The following is a 27,700-nucleotide window of genomic DNA, read 5'->3' on the forward strand; positions in this document are numbered from 1 at the left end:
ACTGAAGGAACAATGGGCTGGGAGGTCAGTTCCTTAATCTTAATTATGCAAATGCTTGTGGGATCATTTAATTGTTCATTACAGTATACCCGAGTGTTTTAACCAAGTCTAAACTGGTTAGAAAAAAAAACCCTTTGTGTGGTCTCAGGCATTTAAAACATTAGCAATCCCATATCATCTAAGGCAGCGGTCCCCAACCTTTTTTGCGCCACGGACCGGTTTATGCCCGACAATATTTTCACAGACCGGCCTTTAAGGTGTCGCGGATATATACAACAAAATAAAACTAGTACCGGTACCGAAAAAAAGAAGATTTATTCATAACACACGTGAAAAGACCCAGGAAAACCGAGTTAACGATAAAAACGATAACAAAATAACGCTGAAAACCGATTAAAAACCCTGAAAACCATACATTTCACGCCTGAGCCTCGACTCTCGCGGCCCGGTACCAAACGACTCACGGACCGGTACCGGTCCGAGGCCCGGGGGTTGGGGACCGCTGATCTAAGGGGTAACCCTGTTGAAAGATTCAACAGAACTTTGCTGAGCATGCTAGGATTGATTGATTTAGCTTTTAGGTTGCCTTTAAAAGCTGATAGGCCAAAATCACATTCCCGCTATGTTGAAGGTCTTAAAGCATGTCTAGAAGAGAGCTATAGGATTGGCTACTCAGAATACACTTAAAAGTGCAGGGAAGAACAAAGCCAGATTTGACTGTAAGATGATAGTTTCTCTCCTTGAGACTGGAAATAGAGTTTTAGTCAGCAATGTAAAACTGAGAGGTAAGCACAAATTAGCTGATAAGTGGGAAACTGACATTCATGTCGTTATGGTCCTGGGTCAGTGACCCAGTGTTTTTGAGTTCCATACTGTGACACATGTTGTGGATATGTACTGATAAGTGGTCAGAATTATAATATTTCTGACTGTGTGAAGCAAAATTTCCCCGATTCAAATCGAATAAAATCGATTATAGAAATCAGACGCGATACACAGCCGTAATATTCACTGAAGGAAGAGCTGGTAGCATCTGTGGTGCTGATGATGTTTACCTCGCTGTCTTCATCAACTGTTTTTATGTGTCTGCAAAACTTTGGTATCACAAGAAAACATGACTCCCTCTCCATCAGGACTAAAAACTAAAAGTTCTCTTTTCACTAACTGAATGTTTGTGTTATGATTTTATAAAATTAAAGTGAGTGCATGAACTGCAGTAATAAATATTTTTATTGACTTTTGATGTTGAAGAATTTTAAAGACAAAGAAAAATCTAAAGATGTCATTTCCTGGTTTTATCGTCAGTAGTAGATCCTTCACTCTGTCATCAGTGGAAACATTATTGCTGCAGAGCTCCACATTAACACTGTGAGAAGCATCCAGTTTCAAAGATGCTTTGTCTGTTTCATCATGTATAATGTTGAAGATGAGGATGATTTACAGCCTGAATCTACTGAATGAAAGCTGAGTTAAAGTCACACTCACTCTCTTCAACAGTGCAGCTCCATGTTCATCCACAGAGTGTTTCTCTGAGGAGGAAAGACGTTTACAATCAACTCTGAGGATTCAAACATCATCACACATCCAAGTAGAATCAGCCTTCAGAAGATACAGATGATTTAAAAGGAAAAAAAATAACAAAACATGCAGTAAATGTTAATAAATGGGGAGAGTTAGTAAATGTTACAGTAGTCACAGAGAGACCGAGTACATCTGTCCATACTGGAAAATAGACAAACATCCACATCTACAGCTAATTTATAACCACCAATAAATTCAATGATCATCTGACGATATCAGTAAGTCAGATAATTTAAATTAGAGTACTGATCTCGTTTTTCAGAGATTTTATATTGTTGATGACACAGAGTTTACACTCATGCATGTTGGTCTTACCTCTGGATGCTGAGCTGCTCTCTGATAACTTCTGCACCAGATCAGTTCTGTTCATGCGCATGAAAACTTCTCTGGTCACCTCCACAGACTGCTGACCAAGTTCATCCATCATCAGATTCACTATATTTTCTCTCTCTGATGATGAATACAAACTCATTGAAGAATATGACAAGTTTTTTAAATGAAAGATGCTCCATAGGATCCTCTGAAATTCCCGAAGCTCCTTGTTTGGCAAATCATTTAAAGTTTCTAAAAGCAGATGTTTAACAGCTGCCATTGTTGCCACCTGGAACAGTCAACACAATCATGGGACAAATATATAATTATTCATTTACTCACACACAAGCTGTTATATTGATTACAGTATGTTTATCAAACGTTGTGAAGAAACTATAAAACTGTGATCCTCTTTTATGATTTTGAATAGTTTTTCTCTTTAGTTACAGGCTGCAGTTCTTCTCACTCTGTGCAGATAAAAACTGAAATATATCCATGGAGAAAATTTCCATGATATCAAATTGTCTTTAATTCTTTATTAAATATTTGTAAGTAGAATAAAGTTTCCTGTTTAATCTGAAAGTGTTTGATGTTTTCAGATTTCTCTGTCCTGTTGAAGGACAAATGTACATGCTGACACTTCCTCAGCTCATCCTCAGTGGTAAAGACATCCTGACATTACTGTTGGAGAAAATTACTGCTGAAGAAGTCAAACTGAATGAAGCTTCAGTTTGTCACAAACATCCAGCAGAAATCATGAGAAAAATGACTCAACATGAGAACTGATGATACTTTAGTACTCTGACTTTCAGCCTGCTGTCTTGTACTGAATCAGAGATGTGACATGACTCACTTTGTGGATCAGTGCAGAGCGTCGTTCATCCACAGAGTGTTTCTCTGAGGAGAAAAGTGCTCAAAGTCACTCATGACAAACACATTTAACAACTAACTGACAATTATTCAGGAAATATGACTTTGGAAAAATGGACAATATGCAGAATTACACTGAAACCTCCTCAGCAATAATAAACAGTATGAAGGAGTCATTTTTACTCCTCCTCACAAAATAGCTAAATATATAGAATTCTTTTGTCTTTATTACAATATTATTTATGATGCAAAAGGACACAACTTTACTTGGATGCTTATAAGACGTCTGTGAAGGTTCCCAGTCATCCAGGTCGTCGTAGTCTAAGGAGCTTAGAAAGAAGACGTCCAGACGCTTCTCTTTCCAAGCTCCTTAGGCCAAGCTTATAAGACGTAACTTTTATGGTTGTATTGAGTTTTAATTTTGTTGTCTTACTTCGAGGCAGTGAGCTGCAGTCTGACAGCCTCTGAGCCAGATCAGTCCTCTTCATCTTCTTTAAGATCTCCATGGTCTTCTCCACTGACTGTTGGCCGTAAGTCTGCACCATCAGAAACACTGTGTCCTGCAGGTCTGGCCACTTGTACGGCATCCTTGAGAAGTGTATGTCGTCATCATCATCATCATCATCAACAATGACATGAATTTTTCGCACGGTATAGTTGACCTTGTTGAGCTCCCAGCCCTTCAGAGCATCCAGAGTTTCCAGCAGCAGCTCAATAACAGACTCCATCGTTTCTACCTGGAAAATTCAAAGAAAATGTTCATGAGATAAATGTGACATTTCTCACTTTCAGGTTTGTTTGTTTTCTCATCAACACTTTGGAAATGTAGATGTGTTTAGATGACATCATCCATCACATAAGGTGATGATGTCATTGCTTATATTTGTCACAATGATCACAAACAGCTGATTAACAATTATTCTGCTTCTGTTAACAAGTTCAGGACTTTTCTGACCTGCTGCAGACAGACCTCACTGCACACACTGAACTTATCAAACTTTGACTTTTCCAATCAAACTCAAATCATTTGTTTCTATCCTGTATTTATGAAATGAAAGCTGGATGATCTGAAGTCAGACAGATGTGACATGACTCACTTTGTGGATCAGTGCAGGCCAACGTTCATCCTCAGAGTGTTTCTCTGACAGAAAAGAAATATTAAAAGGTTCATTCATGACTGATTTAACATCAGTGTTAATAATCAGACACTTTGAAATAACTGATACTTTGATTTCATTCTGATGATCCTTGTAAGTTGGATTAATAACAACATTAAACTTGTTAACATGAAGTCATATTTGATGGAAAACTATCAAAGTGTGAGGAAATGATCCAGTTCTGTTTCATTCAGTAATTCTTCTTCTTCATCTTCTTCATCTTCATATCAATGAGTGTATTTATTGATTGATGTGTTTTCTGGACACTGACCTTTCTCTGTTTCCTCCACATCAAATCCTTCAGCTGATGATCCTGCAGCTGCAACACATTGAATACAAACTGTAACTACATCATACAGACACTGTGTGTGTCCTTTATGTGTGCTCATCCTGAGTATAACACTGAGTCCTGACAATAAAAAGCTTTAATATTTCACTTTCAGCTGTGCTGACTGAAGGCAGGAGGAGGCCATAGTTACACAATCACAGAGAAATCAATGAAAAGACTTTGAATCATTTACCTCATACAGGTCGTCTGTCTCCATAGTGGAGTTTAAATCAAAGCTAACATAAAGATCAATTTACAATACAAGACTGATATTAATCAGCTCAAAATGCAACAAAGAAAGAAAAATATTTTCAAAGTAAAGAAGTTCAAAGAGCTTTAAAACAACATTTACTAAAGAAAGTCACTGATTCAATAACCTGAATATTTTTACTTTAACACAGTGAAATATGAAAACAAATCTGTTTAATTTTATTGTGTTTGTACAACCTGAATGTGTTAATTTATCAACGTCTGTCCAAAAACATTTGTTGTGAGTTTCTGATTTAATTCTTTTGATTTTGTTTTCAGTCTGAGCTGTAATATTATGTTTTTAATACTTTTACACTCAGTTAAAAATAATCCCACCATATTTATTGACATTATTACAGAAACTCTGACAGATTATTTTCTCTTACCTTTGAGTCCTGAGCTGCTCTCTGACAGCCTCTGCACCAGATCAGTTCTCTGCATGTCTGTTAAAACCTCCCTGATCACCTCCACAGACTGATGACCACATTTATTAATCATATCATTGACTATTCCTCTTCTGTCATCACTCAGTTTGATTTGTGGAAGACTCTTCTGAAAACGAGTGAACTGCAGGAACAACATGAACTCCTTGAGATCCTGATCACTCAAATCCTCCAGTGTTTCTAGAAGCAGATCTGTAACAGCTGCCATTGTTGCAACCTGGAAAATTCAAAGCAAACATTCATAAAGAAAAAATGTTTCCTCACTGAGAAAATTACAGATTTATGTTTTTGTAGCTGCTTTAAACTTTGAATGTTTTCAATGTTTTCTCTGAAACACTTTGTTTTCTTTTATTATCTTATTTATTAAGATGTATTTATGTAAACACACTTTTTAATAATGTTTGGTTTTAAATCTAAATACATTTCTGTGACAACTGTTTAATGTAAATGATAAAATTATGATTTTCAAACTGCATCTTATTGAATCAAAGCTGAACTCTGCAGAGTCAGACAGATGAGACGTTACTCACTTTATGGATCAGTGCAGACAGATGTTCATCCAGATGTTTCTCTGAAAAAAAGAGAAAATAACAGAAATAGAAATAAGTGTTTAATAAAAGCTAATCGAGCTTTAAAAAAATACACAGAGATCAACAAATAAAAATTACATTTAAACCTGCTGAACATCATTTTTTGCCCCTCGTCAACAATGCTCTCTTTTCTCTGTAAATCTGAATGTTTCTAATATGAACTGAAGCAGAAACACTTTTATCATTTTAACATGTTTTGTCTTTTTTATCTTACTTTGAGCTTCTGAGCTGCTGTCTGTCAGCCTCTGAGCCAGATCAGTCTTCCTCATCTTCTTCAAAACCTCCACGATCTTCTTCACTGACTGTTGGCCAAAAGTTCTCACCACCAAAAACACCACGTCCTGCACGTCCTGCGAGTCGGACATGAACAACAGACTCGTTGGGATCATTGAGCCACGTTTTCTTCTCAGGATCTTGATGAAGTCTTTGACCTCGCTGTCACTCAGATCAGCCAGTGTTTCCAAAAGCAGCTTAATAAGAGACTCCATCGTTTCTACCTGGTCAAAACAGAGGTCACATGACAGCGATGCACAATTCAAATGTCTGTTTGATCAATCAAAGCTGAACTGTGGGAAGTCGACTGATGTGACGTTACTCACTCTCTGGCTCAGTGGAGGAAACTGTTTGTCTGAGGAGAAAAGAAAGAGAAAAAGTCAGATTAGAAACTGTTTCATCATCAGGCTTTATGAGGATTTAGAACATAAAAGATTTCACATCAAAGTGACACTTAAACCTCGTTAACTCTCATCATACCCACATGTTTAACATACATGAACCACTGACTGGAGTCTCTGAGAACTCCAAGAACAATTTACTGTGAGAAGCAAACATAACAGTAAAATGTAATTCTTATTTATCATCAATCTCATCATTTGTTATCACATATGTAGTTAATGTCCTCTAAAGACACAGAGTAGTTTTATAATTATTTTTGCAAAGTTACAATTAATTTTCCATGTTTTGTTTTTATAAAAATCGATTTTTTTCTTTAATCAGGCTTTTATCCAAACTACAATCCACATTATATCTTAAGAGCTTATTTACCATCCTTTGACTCTGGTATCATTTATTCTTCAATCATTTCAAGTAAATATTATTTTTGTTGTAATTTATGATGAAACAGAGTCAGGCTCACTTTGACCCCAACATAAAGTAACTGAGATAAACTGTTGTGTAACGTGGAGTAAAGGGAGCTTGAAGTTCCCCTGGCCACCTCGTGCCATCACAGCTGAAGGGATAAAAGGACTTAACACCCAGTCTTATGTGTTAGAGATGTGTGCTGAGTGCTAAGTAGGGTAAGTAGATCTTTATTCTTTTTTTTCGGGGGGAGATCATTTTTATTCTTAATCAATGATAAATCAAAGATATATGTCTGATCAATATGTTAGCAGAGGGTTGTTGTCGTAAGTAGTGAAAATATCTGTTCGAATGTATAGATTTTGTGTGTGCAGACAGATCTATCATCAACCTTTTATTCATGTCTGAGTTCTAAAAGAAAAGAATTGTTTCACCAGCTGATTTTTATACTTTTAAACAACAAAAATGTGTAAAATGTTGTAAAATACTGAATTATGATTCATGTGTGAATTTCCTGATGGTTGATTAATATTAGTACTGATAACAACATAATCAACATTATATTAGAGTTGGTTTATTAAGTTAATGAGTAAAATTTATAAATAAATTAATAACTAAAATTGTGATTTGATTATTCTTTTTTTTTATTCTTTTTAATTTTGTTTTTGCTAAGCTGCTTTAATAAAATCTGCTGTAATTAAACTCTAAACTGTGGACCCCGTGTGAAACAAAAATCATACAAATCTGATTCTGATAACTTTGAGTCTGGAAAGTTCCCCATCCAGACGATGAAGGCAGTGATGGCATCTGAGTCTTTCTTCTTTATAAACTCTGACAGACACTAGATACTGTGTTTTACTTTAATTTAGGATCAGTTGCATCTGAATAAAATCTGAATACAGTTAATAAGTTCCATTTATTAAAACTGTAAAGGTGGAATTGTTTGACTGGAGTCCTCTGAGACCTAAAAACATTTGTATTTTTAAAAAAGCACCAATCAAAGCAGAAATACAAAATTATGTGAAACATTAGCAACAAACTGACAAATTCATTAAAAATTTTAAGGATAGAAAAAAAAACAAATCTGTGAGCTATGACAAAAACATACCACAGACTTCAGTCAGTATGATGAGGGTTAACAGTGACATAATTATAACCTGTAGAGCTGCTTGAAGACTTTCCAACCATGTTGAATGATGTTGGATGTTTTTGTTCTGATCTGATCAAAATACTGTAACTGAGCTTGTGTAACAGTGTTTATGTTGTATGTGATTCCATAATAACCACAATGGATTTGTGATGTTTATTGGCTCAATGGCGCCCTCTCTCAGAGGCAGTGGGTCACTGCACTGTGTGGGATCATTAGGTATCAGCATGTGTGCGACCACTATACAGAGCATGTGACCTCTGTAACTGTCTAACTGTTAATAAGAAGAGTTTCAGTGGTTTGTTGTAATTGTCCTGAAACAGTCACATAATCTCACTGCACACCGGCTATAAGCTGCTATTATTTTGTAGTGTGCTGTGTTTGAGCCTGTAATGAGCCAACCTGCCTGACCAGCACATATTCTGCTCTAATCCACATTATAAAAAGCAGCACTAAAATATAAACGTCTTTGTTCATCATTCACTACACAACACAGAGTCAAGAGATTTTTCTATCAGTCAGCTGAGCCTGGTTTCATATTGATGTGATAAACTATATGCAGTATTCTCACATATTTAATTCTTTGTTCTCTTATTTGTGGTTCCTGAGGTGATACCTGATAATCTCTGCACCAGATCAGTCCTGTTCATCTTCATTAAAGCCTTTCTGGTCTCCTCCACACTCTCTCCTCTGTACGTCTCCTCCATCAGCTCCACTACATCCTGTGTGTTTGCTGTTTTCAGTCGGCTCTGTGACATCAGTTGGAGATCTTTCTCTACTGCAATGTGTGACTTGAACTCAGCAAAGTCCTCTGGACTCAACTGGTTCAGTGTTTCACTGAGCAGCTTCTTAGTCATCATAGTTACCACCTGGAAAATGAATAAATCATATTATACATGAAGGACAGCACGTCTGCTGTTTGTTCATTTGATGGATGGAAACTGACTGCTTTGTATTTCACTAATGACAACATTACTGACATGGACGTTTGTTACTTTTCTATCAGCCAAATGAAAACTGTGATTGGACGTGAACGTCAAACATCAGCTTGAAACAAGGGCGTAGATTTGGTTTTCGCATTGGTGGGGACGGATGATTCAACCACCGAACCCCGCCCTGTTTCTTTTTTTTTCCCCCTTTTTGTCTTTGCTTCTTGATAAAAAAAAGGAGAAATATACTTGCCTAAATATAGAATAATAATCCTTTAAAATATCCTATTCTACGTGCCTTTAAACCATTTAAAATTACAATTCATAGTTTTATATGTGAATTATATAATGTTAAATTACTATTAAACAAATGACTGACTAAGTATTTTAGGCTTTAGTTTACTTCAGCCATATTCCAAATAAATCAGGTATCATACAAAAATAAAAATAGCTTCAAATACGGTCATGACAATAAAAGAATATGACTTTAAGGACTTTACATCATTACTTCAGTTATAGTACACCAACATCTCTGATACATCAGCACTAAGGGAACACTGAATGACCTGCTGGTTTTTGTCCATAGAACTACTCATCTAACATTACCACAAAGTAAAAGATCTCTCAGCAAAATTATGCAACATTTTAGGCACTATTGCCCCGATCAAATCAGTGAGCTGGGATCTTTTATTCTAAACATGAACTACTGTTACAGCAACAGACATGAACTACTGGTGCCCCACACAACAACTCAATGTCCACTATGTGAAGCAGCCAAACACATGCCTTCTCCTCTCATTAACTGAGGTAAACTGCTGGCATATTGGTTTTACATCTATACTGTCCAGTCTCTCCTGGTGGACATACAGCAGCATTGTTTAATCTCATTTGAGTCATTGTTGACCTTAGCCATGTTTTTAGTCTTCTGAGAGCACTGAAGCTTCTTTCAGCCTCAGTACATGTGTTTTATCCTCAGATTAAAATTATTATTCTGTGCTTGATGTGCCTCACCTTTGGCCCTGGCTCTTCCCCTCTGACTGCACTAGGACATATTGCTACCTGATAAAATAACACATTGATTTGTGCCATATAAAAAGTGAGACTTGTCAGATTCTTTGTCAAATATACACTAATGAATCAATTTACATCAGCAGCCTAACAACAGCAACAACAATCATGATAATAAATACTAGTTAATCTATAGCACCAACTCATCAGTCAGTCACCTGTGACCTCGCCTCTTCACCTCTGAGCTACAACATGGCAGAGCTGCCTCTGTCACCTGATAAATAACAGTGAGACATTCCAAATACATGCAGTCACACATGTGCTTCAAATACAGTCATGAACCATCAAGTCATCATCCAATTCCACCTGTGATCTTGTGTCACCATTACTCTCTGAGCTTTGTGTTGGTTCTTCTGTCACCTGACAAATAGGACATACATGACAATAAGAATGAAATGTGCAGCTGCTTCAGTGTTTCTGTCAATTTGTGCAGATCTTGACTCATCAGTAATGTTTGTAGCGTGAGTGCATTTTTAAAACAACTTGTGCAAACTGCACCACAAGGTGGAATATTTGCAAAATCATGACTACCTCATGATATTTTGTCTCAAAACTAAACCCTATGAATATGTCAGTACCATTAGGATGAAATTATTGTGTCACCAACATTTTAATGTTAGACATATAATTCTAACAGTCTCTGTAAACTAATATCCTGGCTTGCTCGAGGCTGCAGTTTTCTCTGAGAGTTTCAATCAAAATTAGAAATGCTACTCTGAGACTGAGATAACTAATAGTGCTGCCTGTTGTGCAGTTAGTTTCCAAAACACGTTATTCATGGTTGCATACAATTTTAGACTGATGTGGGCCAAAGCCTAGCATAGCCTGTAACGTTATTATGACGGACACATTTTATGAGTTAACTTGTCTTTAAGTGACTTACAGGTTTCTTTGAATACTTTCTTATATCCAGGTTCTTCCTTTTTGCTGCCATCCTCTTCTCCTCCTTGCAGGTCCTGGCAGCGCAGGCTTGCTGCTGCTAAAAGTAAAGAGAGCTCCCTGAAAGGCACAGCCAATCACATTGGCCATATTTGTCACATGATGTAGGAGAGAACGTAATTTAACTCTTTCTGCACCACTGGGTGAATGAGACGTTGACAGATCGGGGTTTTTTTTTTCTTTCTATTGGGTTTCTTTTCTTTACAAATTATTGGTGGGGGCAATTCAATAATCGCTGGATATTGGTGGGGACATGTCCCTTCCGTCCATGCCAAATCTACGCCCTTGGCTTGAAACTCGAATAAAACTGTGTAATAAAAACATGCAACCCACAGCAGCGTGAGTGTGTGTGAGTTTGAGTTCAGCTTGTTGGAAAGGCCCTCCACAACAGTCTCGTTTTCAAATGTGCCTCCTTGCAAAAATGAATTGCCCACCCCTGGTTTATACAAACTCTTTCAAATTAAAAGCCCTCTAGATTCTCACAGGTGAGAAACACTTTAATTCTTAACAAGGCTTTTATTGTAAAAAAAAAAAAAAAAAAGTGGAAATTACTGTAAAAAGAAAAAAAATGATATTTTTCTTTATGTAACATTGGAAAATAATGTTTGTGTCATAATATCTGTGACTCTGAAATTCATCATCCAGGAGCAGAGCTGTGTGAGGAAGATTTGGTGTCTGGTGATGAAGATGATGGAGATGAAGTTGTGCACGCATCATTTAAGATCACGTGACTATCGTGGCCTTTCAAACCGCTATAATCGAGAACTCTACCCTCACTAAGACTTCCGGTTCTTTCCCACAGAGCTCTGCACCTCTGCTTCAAACCAGCAACAGTCACATGATCTAATATAACTTATTATTATATCTCATTCCCCGTTACACACATATGAAAACAACTCCAACAAGGAAGCAGAACTACGAATGTGAACTTCCAGAAGGAAGCAGAACTTAATGCCGCGCTTACCTTCAGTAATTCATGTAAAATGTGAACACCTGGAATCACTGCTGATGGAAAATCATTCTTCAGTGTTTGTGAAGCAGCTTAGTGTGAAGCACTGTTCTCCCGCTGCTTTCTCTCACTTTCTGTAAACGCTGAGGCTGAAAAACTTCCGCTTTTCTGCGTCTCTCTCCTCCCAGCTGTCAGCCCGCCTGAATAACGGGAGGCGCCTTGATGCGACTGTTGTTCTAATTTTGCGCCATAGAAATAAACCGAGTTGAAATAGATGTTACCGCCTTTCCATCAACGTTACCTTTGGCTCAGGTATGAGTAGAAAGAGTGACGTCGTGTCTCTTTAATCAGTCTCTGCATCTCCAAAGCAACAACGGATACACCGAGTTTAATAAATACTGAATTCGTTAATAATAATAAAAAGTTCCATAATCCAAAGTAAACATCACATTCACATGCTAACTAGAGCTACTTATGTCGGACTGAACAGCAAGTTTTTAAGCTGTAATTTACCACAGACGGTATAAATCTTTAATACTGTGTGTTTCTGTTATTCTGTTATTCACTAAACATTTGTCAACGACCAGGAAGACCTGCAGTTTCCTGGAGAGCCAACAGGGGGCGGAAATCTCATATTAGGCCCAACACTTGAAATTTTCAAATCACTTTTAAAAACACCTTTTATTCAAGGGGTAGTAGTACCAGAGTCAGCTTGTAGTCCGTTTTAGTTCGCTTTTAATCTTCTTTAGTTTGTTAATTTTATTTGTTGTCTATTTTATTCATGTTTTAATATTTACTGATTCATTTTTCTTTTTTCATTCATTTATTTTATTGTTATTTAATTTTCTTTGTCTGTTTAATGTATGGTTTTTAAATTCAAATTTAAATCACTGTTTTTTCCCCCTTTTTTGCCTGTCCTGTTTGCTTCTTTAGCCATCAGAATATTTTGTCTGAAGGCCAAGAAAGATGCCCAACAGATTTACTTTACCAAGTGGATCATCATGGCCTTGCAATATTGGTCCATTTGATTGACCTTTGTTATTATTATTATTTTATTTTATTTTATTTTATTTTATTGTCAGTAGTTACAGACGGGACAGTCATGACTGGGGAATAAGAAAGGGAAAAAGAAAGAAAGAAAAAAGAGCGAAGGAAAGAAAAGAGGGGAGGAGAAGAGGAAAAAAGTCTCCTGGATCACCTGTTGAGAGAAAAAAAGTGAAAACAAGCGAAGAAAAGAGAGCAACATAATAAACACAACACCATGGCAATAATCTATCTAAGTGTAAATAACAGTAAATACTAAAATACTAAATATTGAATGTTATTGTGCAGCATGCAGGACCAACAGCGCACAATGTGCTTTGAGGTAGCAGCCAAGAAAGGTGTAGTTTGTGTCTGTGAACACCAGTGTGTACACCTGTGTGGATCAGCGCGCTTGTATTAAAAAGGTTTCTCCATGTAACGATCTGCTAGAGGGTGTAGGGAGCCATAGCCCGTCCTCAAGGGCATGAAGCAGGCATGGAGGAGATCCAGGCCCCAGACATCTAGAGGCCCCCAGAGTGTGAGAACCCGAGGAGGACCATCGGAGGGGCATCAGTGCCTCCCTCCTGGGAAGAGCTGAGAAGAGCCCCAGATAAGGGGTCACCTAGCAGCAGGGCTGGACTGGGACAAAAAATCAGCCCGGGCATTTTGACTAGTGACCGGCCCACCATGGTATTATAGGAAAAGCCATAAAACCTTTATAATAAACTTAAACCTCACCATCCTCCCTATTCTGGTATTCTAAACAGTACTTAGCAAAAATATAAAACAAGTTATAATTACATATACCTCACTAATAGGGGTGCCAACTCCCAGCAAAAAAAGAAAGGAAAAAAAAATAGGGAACCACTCCCCCACCGTCTGCCTCAAGATGCTTAATTGACAAAACCGATTTTAATTTAATGCACGTATAAAACAAATGCACAGAAATCTATTGTTTTTCTCCAGTAATTAAATAGATTCAACATCTTTCTTCAGCAGAACCGCAGACTGCACAGATGGTACCGTCCCAAAGGAAAGAATACTATAACTTACTAGGGTGTATACTAGACCTAATATTTACTGAATACAATAATGGATTTCTATACATTTTACATCAGATGAAAACTTTGGTTGTAAGATTCAGATAATTATTTAATAAAAGCGAGACATTTTAAATGAGAATAAGAAAGAAAAGTATTTCTTTGTGCCCCCCTTTCCCTGTTAATGCCCTACCTGCCCCCCTGGCAACACTTTGCTAGACCCGCCCCTGCACAGTTACCAGCTGTCAGCTACGTAAAAAAAAAGGACCCTGGTGTTATTTGTCTCTCAGAAACAGTTCATAACTTCCCTTCAACTCATTCATGTCACCTAAAAGGTAAACCTGTTTCTCCATCACCTGTTCAGCTCTGATGATTCAGTAAGGACATCTCCTGGTTTCATCTTCATGTTTCCCTCTCACCACATATCCAAACCGATATCATGACCAGCAGCTTTTACAGCTGTGGCTTCAGCAAACATCAGCTGATACTAGAAATTAATATTAAATAAATGCTAACAAAAGCTGATCAAGCTTAAACGTGCTGCTGTTGTTTAATGCGACATCCGCAGTTTTCCTCTTTCTGGCGCAAAGAGAAAAGCCGATCAGCTGATCATTGATCAGTTTCATGATTGAATTAGCAACTTTCTAGCTGAAGTCGTACGGGACAAATCGTGTTCTTTTCATCTCAACTTTAAAGTTCAACCTCCTCGGCTGTAATTGGTCCAGCCCAAAGTCGATCATGACCAACTGGCCAATCCACCACTATTAATTTATACCGTTAAAAAAAGAAAAGAAAAAAAACCCCATCGGCCCATAAAAACGAAAAATCACGAGCGGCCCACCAGGCAAATGCGGGCCGCAAATGCGCAGCAGAAGCCAGAGGGGGCTGCAGTGACATGCCCACGGGCTCTGCCGGCAGCCAGCTGTGCCAGAGTGAACCGAGCCGGAGGCCTGAGGGCCCCTCCACCCCCTGGAAGTGGCACAACCGAGCCATGGGCACCCAGCCACACCAAGCAGCCACCGGGAGTGAGCTGGTACATATCCCAGCTTCCAACCCAGGCACCAAGAACCACCAACGCACCGAGATCTGAGGGCATCAGGGAGTGTGGTGACGGGGGGATAGGCCTCCATACTTTGGAGGGCCTGAGATGTTCCCAGAAGGGTGGAGTCTGAGACCAGACCTGACAAAGACGTACAGACACACATAGACATACACGTGCATTCCCACCCTCATGCATACATATACAAATACTCAGCACTCACCCAACGTCGAGACAGAAACAAATATACACTGCACACACAATCACACTCGCCAAACATACTCTATACCCCAGGTCCAGGTACCCTCGCCCCCAGAGGGGGAAACTGCATCTAGACCCAGGAGATGTTACCCTTTCCCCCAGGGTGAAGACAAGCAGACCGCAGGGAGGCCCTGCACCCCAGACCTCAATTGGATGGCCAACACCTCCTCCCAGCCCCTCCGTCCTGACTGACGGCTAACAGAGAACGGGGGCGTGTGAAAACCCCATACCTCGCTCCGCCCACTCATGTGTGGTGTTGCTGCATATTTTTCTAAAGTGCATTTAAAACACGGAAGGGGATGGTGCTTCCTGCCAGAGAGCAGCAGGTGTTAGCACGGCCCCTCCTGAGAACACTCAATGTCTACATGCATTTAAAATTGAGAGGTGGGCGCTGGTGCCAGAGGTGAGGCAGAATACACAGATCGTCCTCTGGACGCAGAATAACATGCCCACCCGCAAGTCCCTATATGTATGTGTTATGATAGTGTGAGTAATGTGGATGTCTAAGTTGTGGAATAAATTTTATTCCATAATCACTGTTTTTACTGGAAAGCACTTTGGTCAATCATTTTGTTTTTAAAGTGCTCTATAAATAAAGTTGGATTGAATGTTTACAAATGCCAAGAAGACACAAACCAAACCGGGGAAACCAAACAACCTCTGGCTACGACACAGAAGAGCTACCTCGTCAGGCCAGGACTCTGCAGACTTTTTACACCTACAGGCCAGTGGACACTCTTTCAATGATGAGGATGTACACATCCTGGACAGGGAGGAGCGCTGGTTTGAGGGCAGAGTCATGGTGGCCATTTATGTGAAAAGGGAAAGACCATCTCTGAATTGTCACCATCTTACAATGCTGTGATTTCAGCCATTCCCCAACTCTCTGTGAATGGTACTCATGGACATTGATCAGTGGGTTTTGATTAGTGGTTATGAGAATTGGCATATTAATCATCAAGGAACTGACCTCCCAGCTCATTTTTTAGCAGTGGGCCGGTTTCAGTCATTATGCCAATGTACAGTTTATAAGATTGGGGAAACCTGCAGTCAGCTGAGACTGAAGAAGTCACTTGGATGAGTGACGAAACGTTTCTCTCACTGAAAACGTCCAGATGAACAGAATCAACTTTTTGGGATAAAACTAAACATTTTCACACTAAAAACTAAAATCTAAACTGAAATGAGCAAAAGCTCTCTGGAAACTAACTTTAGCAGAATCTGACTCACTGCGAGAGTCACCACATTACGAACACATCGATCTTCGCTGCAGTGAACGCCAGGACCGCCACCTACAACAAAGCAGCCTCATACGGCGTGCCCCGCGCAGTGAGAGATGCCAAACGGCGGTACCGGGAGTGCATGGAGTCTCGCTTCCACCAGGGCGACACACGGAGTCTGTGACACGGACTACGCACCATTACGGACTACAAAGCCAGAGACACTGCGCCGATCAACGCCGATTCTGCATTCACCAACGAGCTGAGCCAGTTCTACGCAGGTTAGCCAGGCGGCTAATGCTAACTACCGTCTGACAACCGAGGACAGTGACATCATCAGCGAGAGACTGGTGATCAGCATCCCAGAGCACGACGTCCGAGTGCCACTGAGGAGAGTGAACACAAGGAAAGCGGCAGGGCCAGACGGCATCACCGGCCGTCTGCTGCGCTGACCAGCTAGCAGGTGTGTTCACTTCCATCTTCAACAAGTCCCTGGCGAAGTCTGTGGTCCCCACATGCTTCAAAAGATCCACCATCATCCCTGAACGATTACCGGCCAGTTGCACTGACCTCGGTAGTAATGACGGTGTTCGAGAGGCTGCTAAAGAACATCATCTCCTCCTCCATCCCAGACACCACAGACCTGCTCCAGTTTGCCTACCGACCCAACAGATCCACAGAGGATGCCATCGCCCACGTCCTGCACACCACCCTCAGCCACGTGGACAAGAAACAGGGGAACCTTGAAATTGCTGTTTGTTGATTACAGTTCAGCGTTTAACACAATAGTGCCGGGCAGACTGTTCACAAAGCTGAGGGATCTGGGACAAAACAGCCATCTGTGTGCATGGGTGTTGGACTTCCTCACTGGCAGAACTCAGGTGGTGAGGGTGGGTAGATGCGTCTCTAACAGCATCACCATCAACACAGGAGCGCCACAGGGGTGTGTCCTCTCGCCACTGCTCTACTCCCTCTACACTTCAGACCGTGTGGCCACTCATGGCTCCAACACCATTGTGAAGTTTGCTGACGACACAGTGGTGTTGGGCGCCATCTCCAACAACGATGAGGGGGCCTACGTGGATGAAGTGAAGAATCTGGCATCAAAAAATGGTAAATGGCCTGTATTTGTATAGCGCTTTACTAGTCCCTAAGGACCCCAAAGCGCTTTACACATCCAGTCATCCACCCATTCACACACACATTCACACCATGTGTGAATGTGTGTGTGAATGTGTGTGTGTGCACATCATGGTGCCAGGATAACCATCTCCAGCTGAACGTTGGCAAGACCAAGGAGCTGGTGGTGGACTTCAGAAGGAGTCAGCACAGAGACTACAAACCCATTATCATCAATGGAGCTCCAGTGGAGAGGGTGCGGTCCTTCAAGTATCTCGGTGTCCACATCTCCTCAGACCTAACATGGTCTGCTCACATTCAGGTCCAGACCAAAAAGGCTAGGCAGCGCCTGTACCACCTATGACAACTGAGGAAGTTCAGGGTCTTGCCAGCGATCCTCAGGACTTTCTATGCAGGTGCTATGGAGAGCATCCTCACACAGAACATCACATCCTGGTTTGGGAACAGCTGTGTTCCCCACAAGTCTAACACACACACACACACACGCCTTCGCACAGCATCCATAAGTGACTGAGACAGGTCTCTCTTCTAGACTCTAAACCCACCGGCACAATGTACATTTTAAATTCTTTTTAATTTTAAATGTGTCCACATTGTCTATTCTTATTTAATTCACTTAATGTACAGAATTCATCTGCTTGCTGCATACAATGCTACTACTGCACATTCACTTAATGTTTATAATATATAACGTTCTTCTCTCCCCTTTTGCACAGTCGAGCGTATCAGGTTACATTTCACTGCGTGTTGTACTTGTATAACTATGCATGTGACTGTTGAGTCTGTGCTTCCAGGCCCCGCTAGTTTAGAGACTTATTCCTCATGAAGAACGAAAACAAGACAGAACATCTTCAACCGGTCTTTTACTCGCTAACGAGGGAAGCTTGGTCAGAGCCAGGCTGTGGAGCTTGTGCTCCTCATCTGTCTCCAGGCCAAGTCCTTCAAAGAGCAGCTCTCCTCGCAGCTATTTATTGAAAACTGTTACAATACACAACACAACATAAGCACCTCCCACCGTAAAACCCCCCAATGGTTCTAAAAGACAAGGCACTATATGTATGTGTGTGCACGTGTATGCATGTCTATGCATGTGCAAGAACGTGTGTGTGTACGTGTGTGTCACGGGGGTGCGTTTGTGTGACCTCCTGCTCACCAAAAGGATCATAAAAGCAGGAAGCTTACAACACAAGAAACAGATCTGTCAGATAGGATGTATCTACAATAAAACCCCCGTCAGCCTCTCCCAGCACCAAATTGGCTGGAGAGGTGGTCCGAGACAAAGGAATGTCTTTGATCCAACTTCTTGAACCAAGACTTTACAAATTTAAGAAACACAATGACAACATTCAACAATTTGACTCCAACAGTGACGAATAAAGAATCTTGAAAAGTCAAAACAAAATGAAAATACAAAAACTGTAAAAGTCTGATAACTCTGATCACCACAAACAGCTTCTTCTTCTACACACATGGAAGTTTCTGTTGTGCTTTAATGAAACTCATGGTGTCTAATTATCATGTGAAACATGTTATTAAAGGAGTGAACGCAGCAGCAGAATGTGTTTATGGGCAAAATCAGCTTCACTAAATTATAAAAAGACATTTTATTTCAATTCTGACTCATTATACTGTCTATAAAATGTTTAGATGCATGAATATTGTGTGTGTGTGTGGGGGGGGGGGGTCATTTGAATGTGTGAAGAAGTTTTGAAAATCTAAAATATGCAAAAGACAAAGTGTGAAGTGGGATGAAAGCTCAGCTGCGACACTTCTCCCAGTCTCATTATTTCCTGTTTTCAGGATTCATGTACAGCAACCAGCACCTGTAATTATTAACAACAGAGTAAACGTTCATAGCCTGTATGATGTCACCAGGTCCAAATTATAACCAGTAAATCCGCCCACTGTCATTTTAAAGCATAAAACAAAGAGTCAGATATTTCTTATGTTTATATGAGAAACACAGAGACATAATGTCAGCATTTCCCTTTTGTAAATACTTTCACTGAAGAACACAAAATGGATTTCAGCAAACGTTCTTTCAGCAGAGGTCATTAACAAGGAGTCTCTCGTGTGTCTGAAGGATTTGGTAGAAGACATCTTTGGAGGCACTGCCAGCTTTCAGGGGACCGCTGTAGAGTTCCCTCATCTTTTCCTGAGAGGTCTGCAGAGCTCTGATTCTGTCATAACTTTCCTGCTGGATAACTTTTTCTTTCAGGAGCTCATCCAGAATCGGCTCGATGTTGCTCACTCTCTGGATCAGCTCCACTCTGTGTTTATCCACAAAGTGGTTTTCTGAGGAAAGATTACAGAGATTCATCACATATGTTGATAATCAAAGACTAAATCCATCCACAGCTTACATCCTCTGTTACTTATTTCCAAACAGAACTCACTGATATGTGTTAAATATTAAAGACTGATTCATTGTTGTGCTTCTTTTTACTTTGTACATAATCGACTCAAATCTAACTCGGTATCTTTCTGCTGCTTTTCCCCTCTTCACCCTCAAACCAGTCAAACAGATGTCTGCCTGTGCCTGAGCCTGTTTCTTTCTTCCCCTCTCTGAGACCGTCTGATTATTGGATGCCAATATTCAGCACTAATGTTGTCATACCAAAGGGAACCACCACAGCCAAACACAAAGTGCAGTTCTTTTTATACACAAATAATGTGAAACATCTTACCTTGTACTTTACCACTTCTTTGGTATTCATCTGAAAGTGAAATAAAATAACCAGTGAAAATACAGAAACGCCGTATTTACTGGGCTGATCTACCAGTAGGCGTTAGCTTTAATAATAACTGTCATTGAGCTGAATACAGCCACAGATGATGTCGTCTTCACTGCCCTGCACTCTCTCTTCATACATCTGAAATATAACAAACTCTCTCAGCAGGCTGTTTGTGAAGCTGACTGGCAGACTCGTCACTCTGGTCTTCAGGAACACATTGTGCAACTGGATACTGGACTTCCTGTCAAACAGGCTGCTGTTCAGACTGGTAATCACAGCTCCTCCCCTCTAGGGCCACACTGGAGCCCCCCAGGGTCGTGCACTCAGCACCCTCCTGTTCATGTTGAACAGCCATGACTGCACTCACAGACATGGAGAGAATATCTTCATGAAGTTAGAGGACAACACCACCATCATCACTCTGTTGGAGGAAATCAGCCGTGCACAGCTGTGCAGTTTGGTGCAAAGACAACAACTCACTGCTCAGTGTCAACACATGTTTGGAGCTAATGGTCAGACAGCAGGAGAGTTTACTTCATGGTGAGAATACATCAGTTACATACTTCGCCATGAACAGGTATTAATTTTATATCTGAATTATTTCTTCATTCACATTTTAGTTACCAGCATAAAGAGATCACAGGAACTGTCATGACTGTGTGAAGGCAGGCAGGAATGGTGGACCCAAGAGCTGGACTCACGGAGGCCAAGTGAACTCAAAACACACAGCTTTATTGAGGGATTACACACAGAACAAAAAATGTATGGTTACATTGTAACCTTGGTTCTCTCTCCACTCCGTTACATATTCCATATGTGCGGGGTATGACCCGCCCTTGGTCGTGGCGTGTGGCCACACTCCGACTAGCCCGGCCACACCCCACAGCTTACGCCCTCACGTCCCTGTTAGGGCATGCAGCCCACCCCAAGAGGGAGCCCGAAGGGGCAACCAGAGGGGTGGAGAGATACTCTTGATATGACAGAGAACTAGCTAAACTGGGAAAGCAAAAACTAACAGGCAGGCAAGTTGGCAAACAGAACACACAAAGTAGTGTGAGGGATGAGGCGCAAAGTAAAGCAGGAAATGCACAGACTCAGAGACATGGTACAGACAGAGAACAGAGGGAACACAGAACCAAAACCCTAAGAACTAAAAAGTCTAAACCCGAACACATAATCAGAATGAACTTGAACAGAAGATCATGATAACAATAATAAGCACAAAATGCTGGGTCAAATGACCCAGGACCATGCCAGGAACATTTGCCATCTGTGTTGCATAATGATTGCTAAAATAAATCTTCAAAGTGAACGTGGTACAGTGATGACACATTTTTGTAGACTAGCTTATATCTTATCTTTTCTAACAGTGCGGGTCCAAAATGACTGAAGCTCTTTTTTTGGTGTGAGTCTGAGCTGGAAGTCACTGTCTGGATTCTTCATGTACACTTCAAAGAAATTTGGAGTTCTGCTTTCATATCTGAGCTTTAACGCCTGTTAAAGAATGAAAAGATTTCTCACACCCCCGTTCTCTGCGGCCTGTTGGAGCGCGGGGAGGGGGGGGGGGGGGGGCTAGGAGGAGGAGGAGTTGGCCGTCCGACTGGGGTCTGGTATGTGGGGCCTCCCTGTCGCTGCCGAGTCGGGGAGGTCTGCTTCTCCCCACCTCAGGGAAAAAGGTAACACCACCTGGGTCTGGGTGCAATTTCCTCCTCCAGGGGCAAGGGTACCTAGACCCGGTTCTTAGAGTACGCTTGGGGAGTGTGATTGTGTGTACAGCATCTCTTTATGTCTGTCTCCACGTTGGTTGAGTGTGGAGTAATTGCATATGAGAGCATGAGGGTGGGAATGGATGTTTGTATCTGTGTGTGCCTGTATGTCTGTGTCTATATGTCAGGTTGGGTATCAGACGCCACCTCTATGGGAACATCTCAGGCCCTCCATGGTATGGAGGCCTATCTCCCCCCACCACTTCCCCTGCCGGTGGCAGACGCCCTCAGACATCGGTGTGTTGGTGGTTCTTTGTGTCTAGGGATGGGCGCCCAGGTACCCACCGGCTCACTCCTTGGCGGCTGCTTATCGGGGCCTGGAGCCTGGGGCTCGCTCGGGCCACTTCGGAGGTGGAGTGCCCTCGGCCTCTCGGCCTAGGGCTCGGTCACTCAGGCACAGCTGGCTGCCGGCGGAGCCCACGGGCGCGTCACTGCAACCCCCCCTGGCTTCTGCTCCGCGGCTGCTGAGTGACGCCTCATCTGGGACTCTCCTCAGCTCTTTCGGGGATAGTGGCGCGGCTGCCCCTCTGTTGGTCTTCCTTGGTCTCCTGTGTTCTGGGGGCCTCTGGATGTCTGGAGTTTCGATCTCCTCCATACCTGCTTCATGCCCTGGAGGATTGGGCAGTGACCCCCCCACACCCTCTAGCAGATCATTACATGAAGGAACCTTTTAAAAAAAACAAGTGCGTCCATGCTCACAGGTGCACACACGGGTGCTCACACACACAAACTACACCCTTTTTGGCTCCTACCTCAAAGCACACTGTGCGCTGTCGATCTTACGTGCTGCACAATAATGTTTAACATTTAGTATTTACTGCCATATTCCCATATATCGTTGGGATGTTGTTTATTCTATTACTCTCGTTTTCTTCTGCTTGTTTTCTTTTTTCTTTTTCAACAGGTGATCCAGGTGATCGATATATGTATTTTTTGTCTGCTTATTCTGTTGGTTTTTGTTTTTTGCCCTAAGAGGAGAGCTCCTGCAAGGTGTAACAACCTCCCCCACCAGTTGAAGAGCCCCCCAGGTGGCTCGATGCACCAGTGGCACCCTGCGCCAGAGCTGGGCCCCCATACACCCACCCGCCCACAACCTCGGCAACACACCAACCAGGACCCAAGCCCCCGAGGCCCGGCCAGGGCCCCAGCCCAGAGGCGGGCGCCCCAGAACCTCACGCCCGTCCCGGACCCACCCAGGGGCAGCCAGGCTACCAGGTCAGTAACCCACGTCCGTCAGCACAGACCCTCCCCTAGCCCCGCTGCACGCAGCCACGAGGAAACCGTCACCTAAGAGCCAACAGAGCCCCTAATTGGCCATGACCGCCACCCCTGGTTGAGCCCCCCAAGGAAGATGCTCCTGGGGAACCCCCCTTGCCCAACATTGTTTATGTCCACTGTGAGCGACCATCTTTGAACAGAGGCGGTGGTTTACGACACCAACTGTCTGCCATCTATAATCCAGTTTTGAGATCCTTTGCAGACGCCTTAACGCCCACACACACCCTGGGCCATCTGACCTCAGGAAATCACATGATAGGGTGGGGCTAGGTTTCACAATGAGCCCACCGGAAACCCTGGCTGATTGTGACCTACACCCGTTTTCACACCTTTGCTCATGTGATTAGGTAGAGGATCATCAGGGGGTCCTTTTGTCCTTCATTGGGGGGAAACTCCCACTGGGTTTAAATCTGGGACTCTCCACCATTTGACCCTAGAACTGAAGAAGCTTCTCGGATGAGAGGTGAAACGTCTTCAAGCAACCTGAAGAAGTCCAGACGCTTTTCTTTCCAAGCTCCTTAGACCACTGATATTATTATTCAGGCAAATGAATCACTTTTTTGAGGACCCACATATAACTGAGGATTGGATAAGAAGGGCCTCTGCCTTTGACCACCACTCAGTACATGTTAAATCCGCCCATTGCACTGCCCCCTGCAGGTGGTGGCCCTACAGGACGACGGGCCCGTGCCTCCAAAGAGGACACAAGGTTGGGGCCCTGGTAACCCTTTAAGGAACTGGTGTTACTTTATATTTAAAAGTGTGAATTTTTGTAGATTCTATAGAATTCTGAGTCACATTGATCAATGTGACTCAAACTTTTGATGGCTGATAAAGATCTGCCGCTGAAGACTATACGGGAATATTTAACAACAACCATAGCAGGATATAATAGCAAGACCCTTACAGCTTGGCTAACATATCAAAACTGAGGTCTTTTGGAGCTATCCAGTCTTAACTGATTACATTATGATTGTCATTCTGCATCTTACTGAATAAAAGCTGAGCTCTGCACAGAGGATGAGGGACAATGCTCACTTTGTGGATCAGTGCAGACAGATGTTCATCCAGTTGTTTTTCTAATGCAAAGAGGAAATAAAAGAAATAGAAATTTTTTTCTAACTACTCATTTTCTCATTTCAAATCTTTCTGTTGATAATATGAACATATGTTGAGAACAAGTTTCGTTATTTTTAACCATTTACTTACTTGTTGGCTCTGAGCTGCTGTCTGACAGCTGCTGAGTCAGATCCATCCTCTTCATCTCCTTAAAAACCTCCATGGTTTTCTTCACTGACTGTTGGCCATAAGCCTGTAACATTAAAAACACTGTGTCCTGCAGGTCTGCCACCTTCAGCAACCTCCATGGGATGTCTGAGTTAGATTTCCTCTTGAGGCCTTTCTTTAAATCCATGAACTCGCTGTCACTCAGATTCCCCAGTGTCTCTAAAAGCAGCTGAATAAGAGACTCCATCATTTCTACCTACCAAAAACAGAGGTCAAATGACAGACATGTGCAATTCAAATAGTTGTTGCAACTCTGATTAACAGAAGATTGTTCAGTTTGGCAAAGGCAGATTCATTTCCAACATGATACTTTTCAAGGCCTGAAAATACAACTTTTCACCTTTGACCCATTTTCAGGCATGAAAGTTGTCTTTTATGCTGTCATGACTGAATTTTTGCAATCCTTCTTATCCAGTGCAGACCTATTGCTACTATTATATCATGATGAGATGCCGTAGGTGAGGACACGTTCAAAGTGCAGCAGTAGAGACACCGCAATGTTTGGAGACAGGTTCTTCTTCAGAGTTCTCAGGAAATGCAGTCTTTATGTTTTTTTTTAATGTGGCGGTCTGTAATATGTGTCAGTGTAAGGGTTTCTGTGATGTGTCTGCATGGCAGGGAGCCAAGGTGAAAACCTGCTGAGCAATAGGAACATAGAGGTTCGTCTCAGTGTTGCCAGAAAACGCCACTCTTCCAGAAGTACATTTGTGAGGTGAGACACTGATGTTGAACAAAAAGACCTGAGTCGCAGTCTCCACTGTATTTCATCTCAAAGGTGTGCTATCGGGTTCTATCATGACTCTGTGCAGGCCAGTCAAGTTCTTCCAAACCAAACTGGAACAGCAAGGTGGTCATTCCCACAAAATTGTGGGGACAGTTAGGGGACAGTTAAATTGTCCAAAATGTCTTTGTCACAGCTGTGACGGCAGACATGTGGGGTTGTGATTGAGGACCCAAGATGCAGGCACTGACTTAGATGAGATGAGTGAGCTTTATTGATAAGTGGAGAAACTACAGACAAAAGTGGAGGTGGTGAGGACAGGAACTAAGAAATAACCTAAACTGGAAAAACCTAACAAATGGAACTGAAGCCAAAACTCACAGGATGACATGCAGAGGGACACAGGAAGGGACACGGGGAGACAACACAGGCTGTATCCCAATTCAGGGTCTGCAGCCTTAAAGGCCGCATTTTAAGACCGATTCCGTCACAGCGACGCGACGAAGGCTGTCCCAATTCGAAGGCTGCTTGAAATGCAGCCTCAAATGCGTCCTTCATTTCCCTGAATTTTAAGGATGTGGCGGTGTAGACTTCGTGGCCCAACATATCCCAGACTTCATAGCGCGGCGGTGGGTGTGGATAATTTTGCCGAAAAAAACGGTGGAAGCAGAGCGGCCGAAGAGTAAACTTTTAAAAGTAAGTACTGAATATTATGTAACTTATTTATGTGAGAATGTTTAATAATGAAGAACATTAAAACATTACTGTTGGCCACATGTCGGCAAAGTTATGTGACATTAGCGATGTTTGTACTAACTTGGTTTTAAAGCCTTTACTTCTAAATATATATATAGTCGACCTTAATCTTACACAGAATGTGATGATTTTATGCTTAATTAAAGTCAGTCATATATCCACAAACACAACAAGCTGAAAGTCAGTGATGCTGCTCGGTTTGCAGTCCTGAATATGACGGCACAAGCAGGATTCACTGCACTGTTAATGTTAGCTATGTTATATTGCTGCCTCTGTTCGGTGGTGTCGAGCCAAACGGACTTTAACGTGTGTTTGAACGAGCTGACGGTTCACTCGTTAAGCTGAAAGAAAGATGCTTTAATCACAGGAGTCACACATGTGTCCACTGGACCATCTGGGACTCTTCTTGTTTAGCACTCGTAATAACACAAACACTAAATCCTCCTTCTCTTGTGCTGTTTTGTAGCAGTGTGTACACCTGAGACTGTCACCTGTCTGTCTGTCCTGCACTCTCTCTCTGTTTCTTTCTCTCTGATTGTGGAATAAAAGTATGAACATGTATTTATAAGTTACACTTGTGTTTGAATCCTGCAGCTTATCACACATTTGATTTCCATGTGTGACGACTGCAAGTGTCCAGAGTGAGGACAGACTGAGGGACCCACTGCTGCACATCATCTGTGAGGCTTTGCACCCTGATGATCCACCAGGACAAACTCAGCAGTGTGTGAGGAAGAGGAGGAGGAAGAGCCAGCAGCAGCTGACAGATGGAGAGAATAGACAGACTGTTCCCTGTTTGTGAAGGACTGCTAGGAAAGTTTAACATAACTAATTGTCTGTCCTGAATCAGTCTTATTAGGTAATGTTCAAATAATGTTATCATCCCAGTGTTTTCAGTGTGGGAGAAAGTACTCAGAGCCTTCAAGTTACACACTATGAAAGGCAGCAACAAGTTTAATATTCAGAAACCTAAAGTATGTATCAGCAGCAGAATGGAGCTAAAAATAAATGTTTGTTTCAGTTCTATGAAGCTTTGAGTATTTTGGATTAGTAGCACTGCTGTGTTTGTTGCATCATATTGCTGTAATTGTTTATATGCTTTATATATTCTGAGCTAAGCTGATCTATAGTGTTACATCATATTCTATAAGGATGTTATGTGTTTGTAGACTTTCTGCCCAGTTTGACCCATTTAGCAGAAGTCAGCCTGTTTAAGGCTCTGATATCTATTCTGTATGACTTAAAGCAGTTATGACATGGTCTGATTTTCTCACCCAATAAAGGAATATTTCATATATCAGTCTGATCTTCATTCTATCAGAAACAGTTATCACAGCTCGTACATTTGCTTTTTATACATATATGTAAGCATTGAGCCAAATTTAGTAATGCCAACATATTGAAAGAACAATGTTTGTCTCTTATATATAATACATCTGTATATACACTGTCAGAGATACTTGTCTTTGAGTGAAGATTTAAGGTGATAGGAAATATAAATAATTGCAACTTGAATCTTTACTGAAGCTCAGTATTTGACACAGAGTTCAAACTCACTGCTGTAATAACTAATAATGATTAATATAATAACTATAATATTGGCCATATTATATTTACATTACCAAAGTAAGATGATTTCAAGGTTCAAGGTTCTTTATTTGTCACATGCATAGTTATACAAGTATAACACACAGTGAAATGTATCCTGACACGATCCTCGACATGTGCAAAAACATGGGGGTAGAGGAATAACATTATAAATATATATATAGTATATACATTGGGTGAATGTGCA

The 27,700-nt window shown here is 41.5% G+C and overlaps 1 protein-coding gene across 10 annotated transcripts in view; it reads right to left on the reverse strand.

Annotated features, from left to right (window-relative positions):
• Nucleotides 1-12,270, reverse strand: part of LOC116330579 — a 285,981-nt gene extending 273,711 nt beyond the window's left edge. For 6 of the 10 annotated variants that reach the window (XM_039620037.1, XM_039620039.1, XM_039620040.1 and 3 more), the window contains exons 1-13: nucleotides 11,655-12,270; nucleotides 10,635-10,730; nucleotides 8,371-8,623; nucleotides 6,130-6,158; nucleotides 5,745-6,027; nucleotides 5,471-5,511; nucleotides 4,884-5,157; nucleotides 4,192-4,239; nucleotides 3,861-3,904; nucleotides 3,197-3,500; nucleotides 2,747-2,790; nucleotides 1,897-2,182; nucleotides 1,486-1,529 (exon numbers count right to left, since the gene is read on the reverse strand). In XM_039620037.1, coding sequence (XP_039475971.1) covers nucleotides 1,486-1,529; nucleotides 1,897-2,182; nucleotides 2,747-2,790; nucleotides 3,197-3,500; nucleotides 3,861-3,904; nucleotides 4,192-4,239; nucleotides 4,884-5,157; nucleotides 5,471-5,511; nucleotides 5,745-6,027; nucleotides 6,130-6,158; nucleotides 8,371-8,623; nucleotides 10,635-10,685 — 1,701 coding nt within the window. In that variant the 5' untranslated portion in view covers nucleotides 10,686-10,730; nucleotides 11,655-12,270. Of the gene's footprint in view, nucleotides 1-1,485; nucleotides 1,530-1,896; nucleotides 2,183-2,746; nucleotides 2,791-3,196; nucleotides 3,501-3,860; nucleotides 3,905-4,191; nucleotides 4,240-4,883; nucleotides 5,158-5,470; nucleotides 5,512-5,744; nucleotides 6,028-6,129; nucleotides 6,159-8,370; nucleotides 8,624-10,634; nucleotides 10,751-11,654 lie in introns of those variants that run through there. The other 4 variants (XM_039620034.1, XM_039620035.1, XM_039620038.1 and 1 more) reach the window with 4 other exon arrangements.
• Nucleotides 12,271-27,700: the final 15,430 nt, after the last annotated feature.

Source organism: Oreochromis aureus, linkage group 11 (assembly GCF_013358895.1).
Source record: "Oreochromis aureus strain Israel breed Guangdong linkage group 11, ZZ_aureus, whole genome shotgun sequence".
NCBI lineage: Eukaryota > Metazoa > Chordata > Actinopteri > Cichliformes > Cichlidae > Oreochromis > Oreochromis aureus.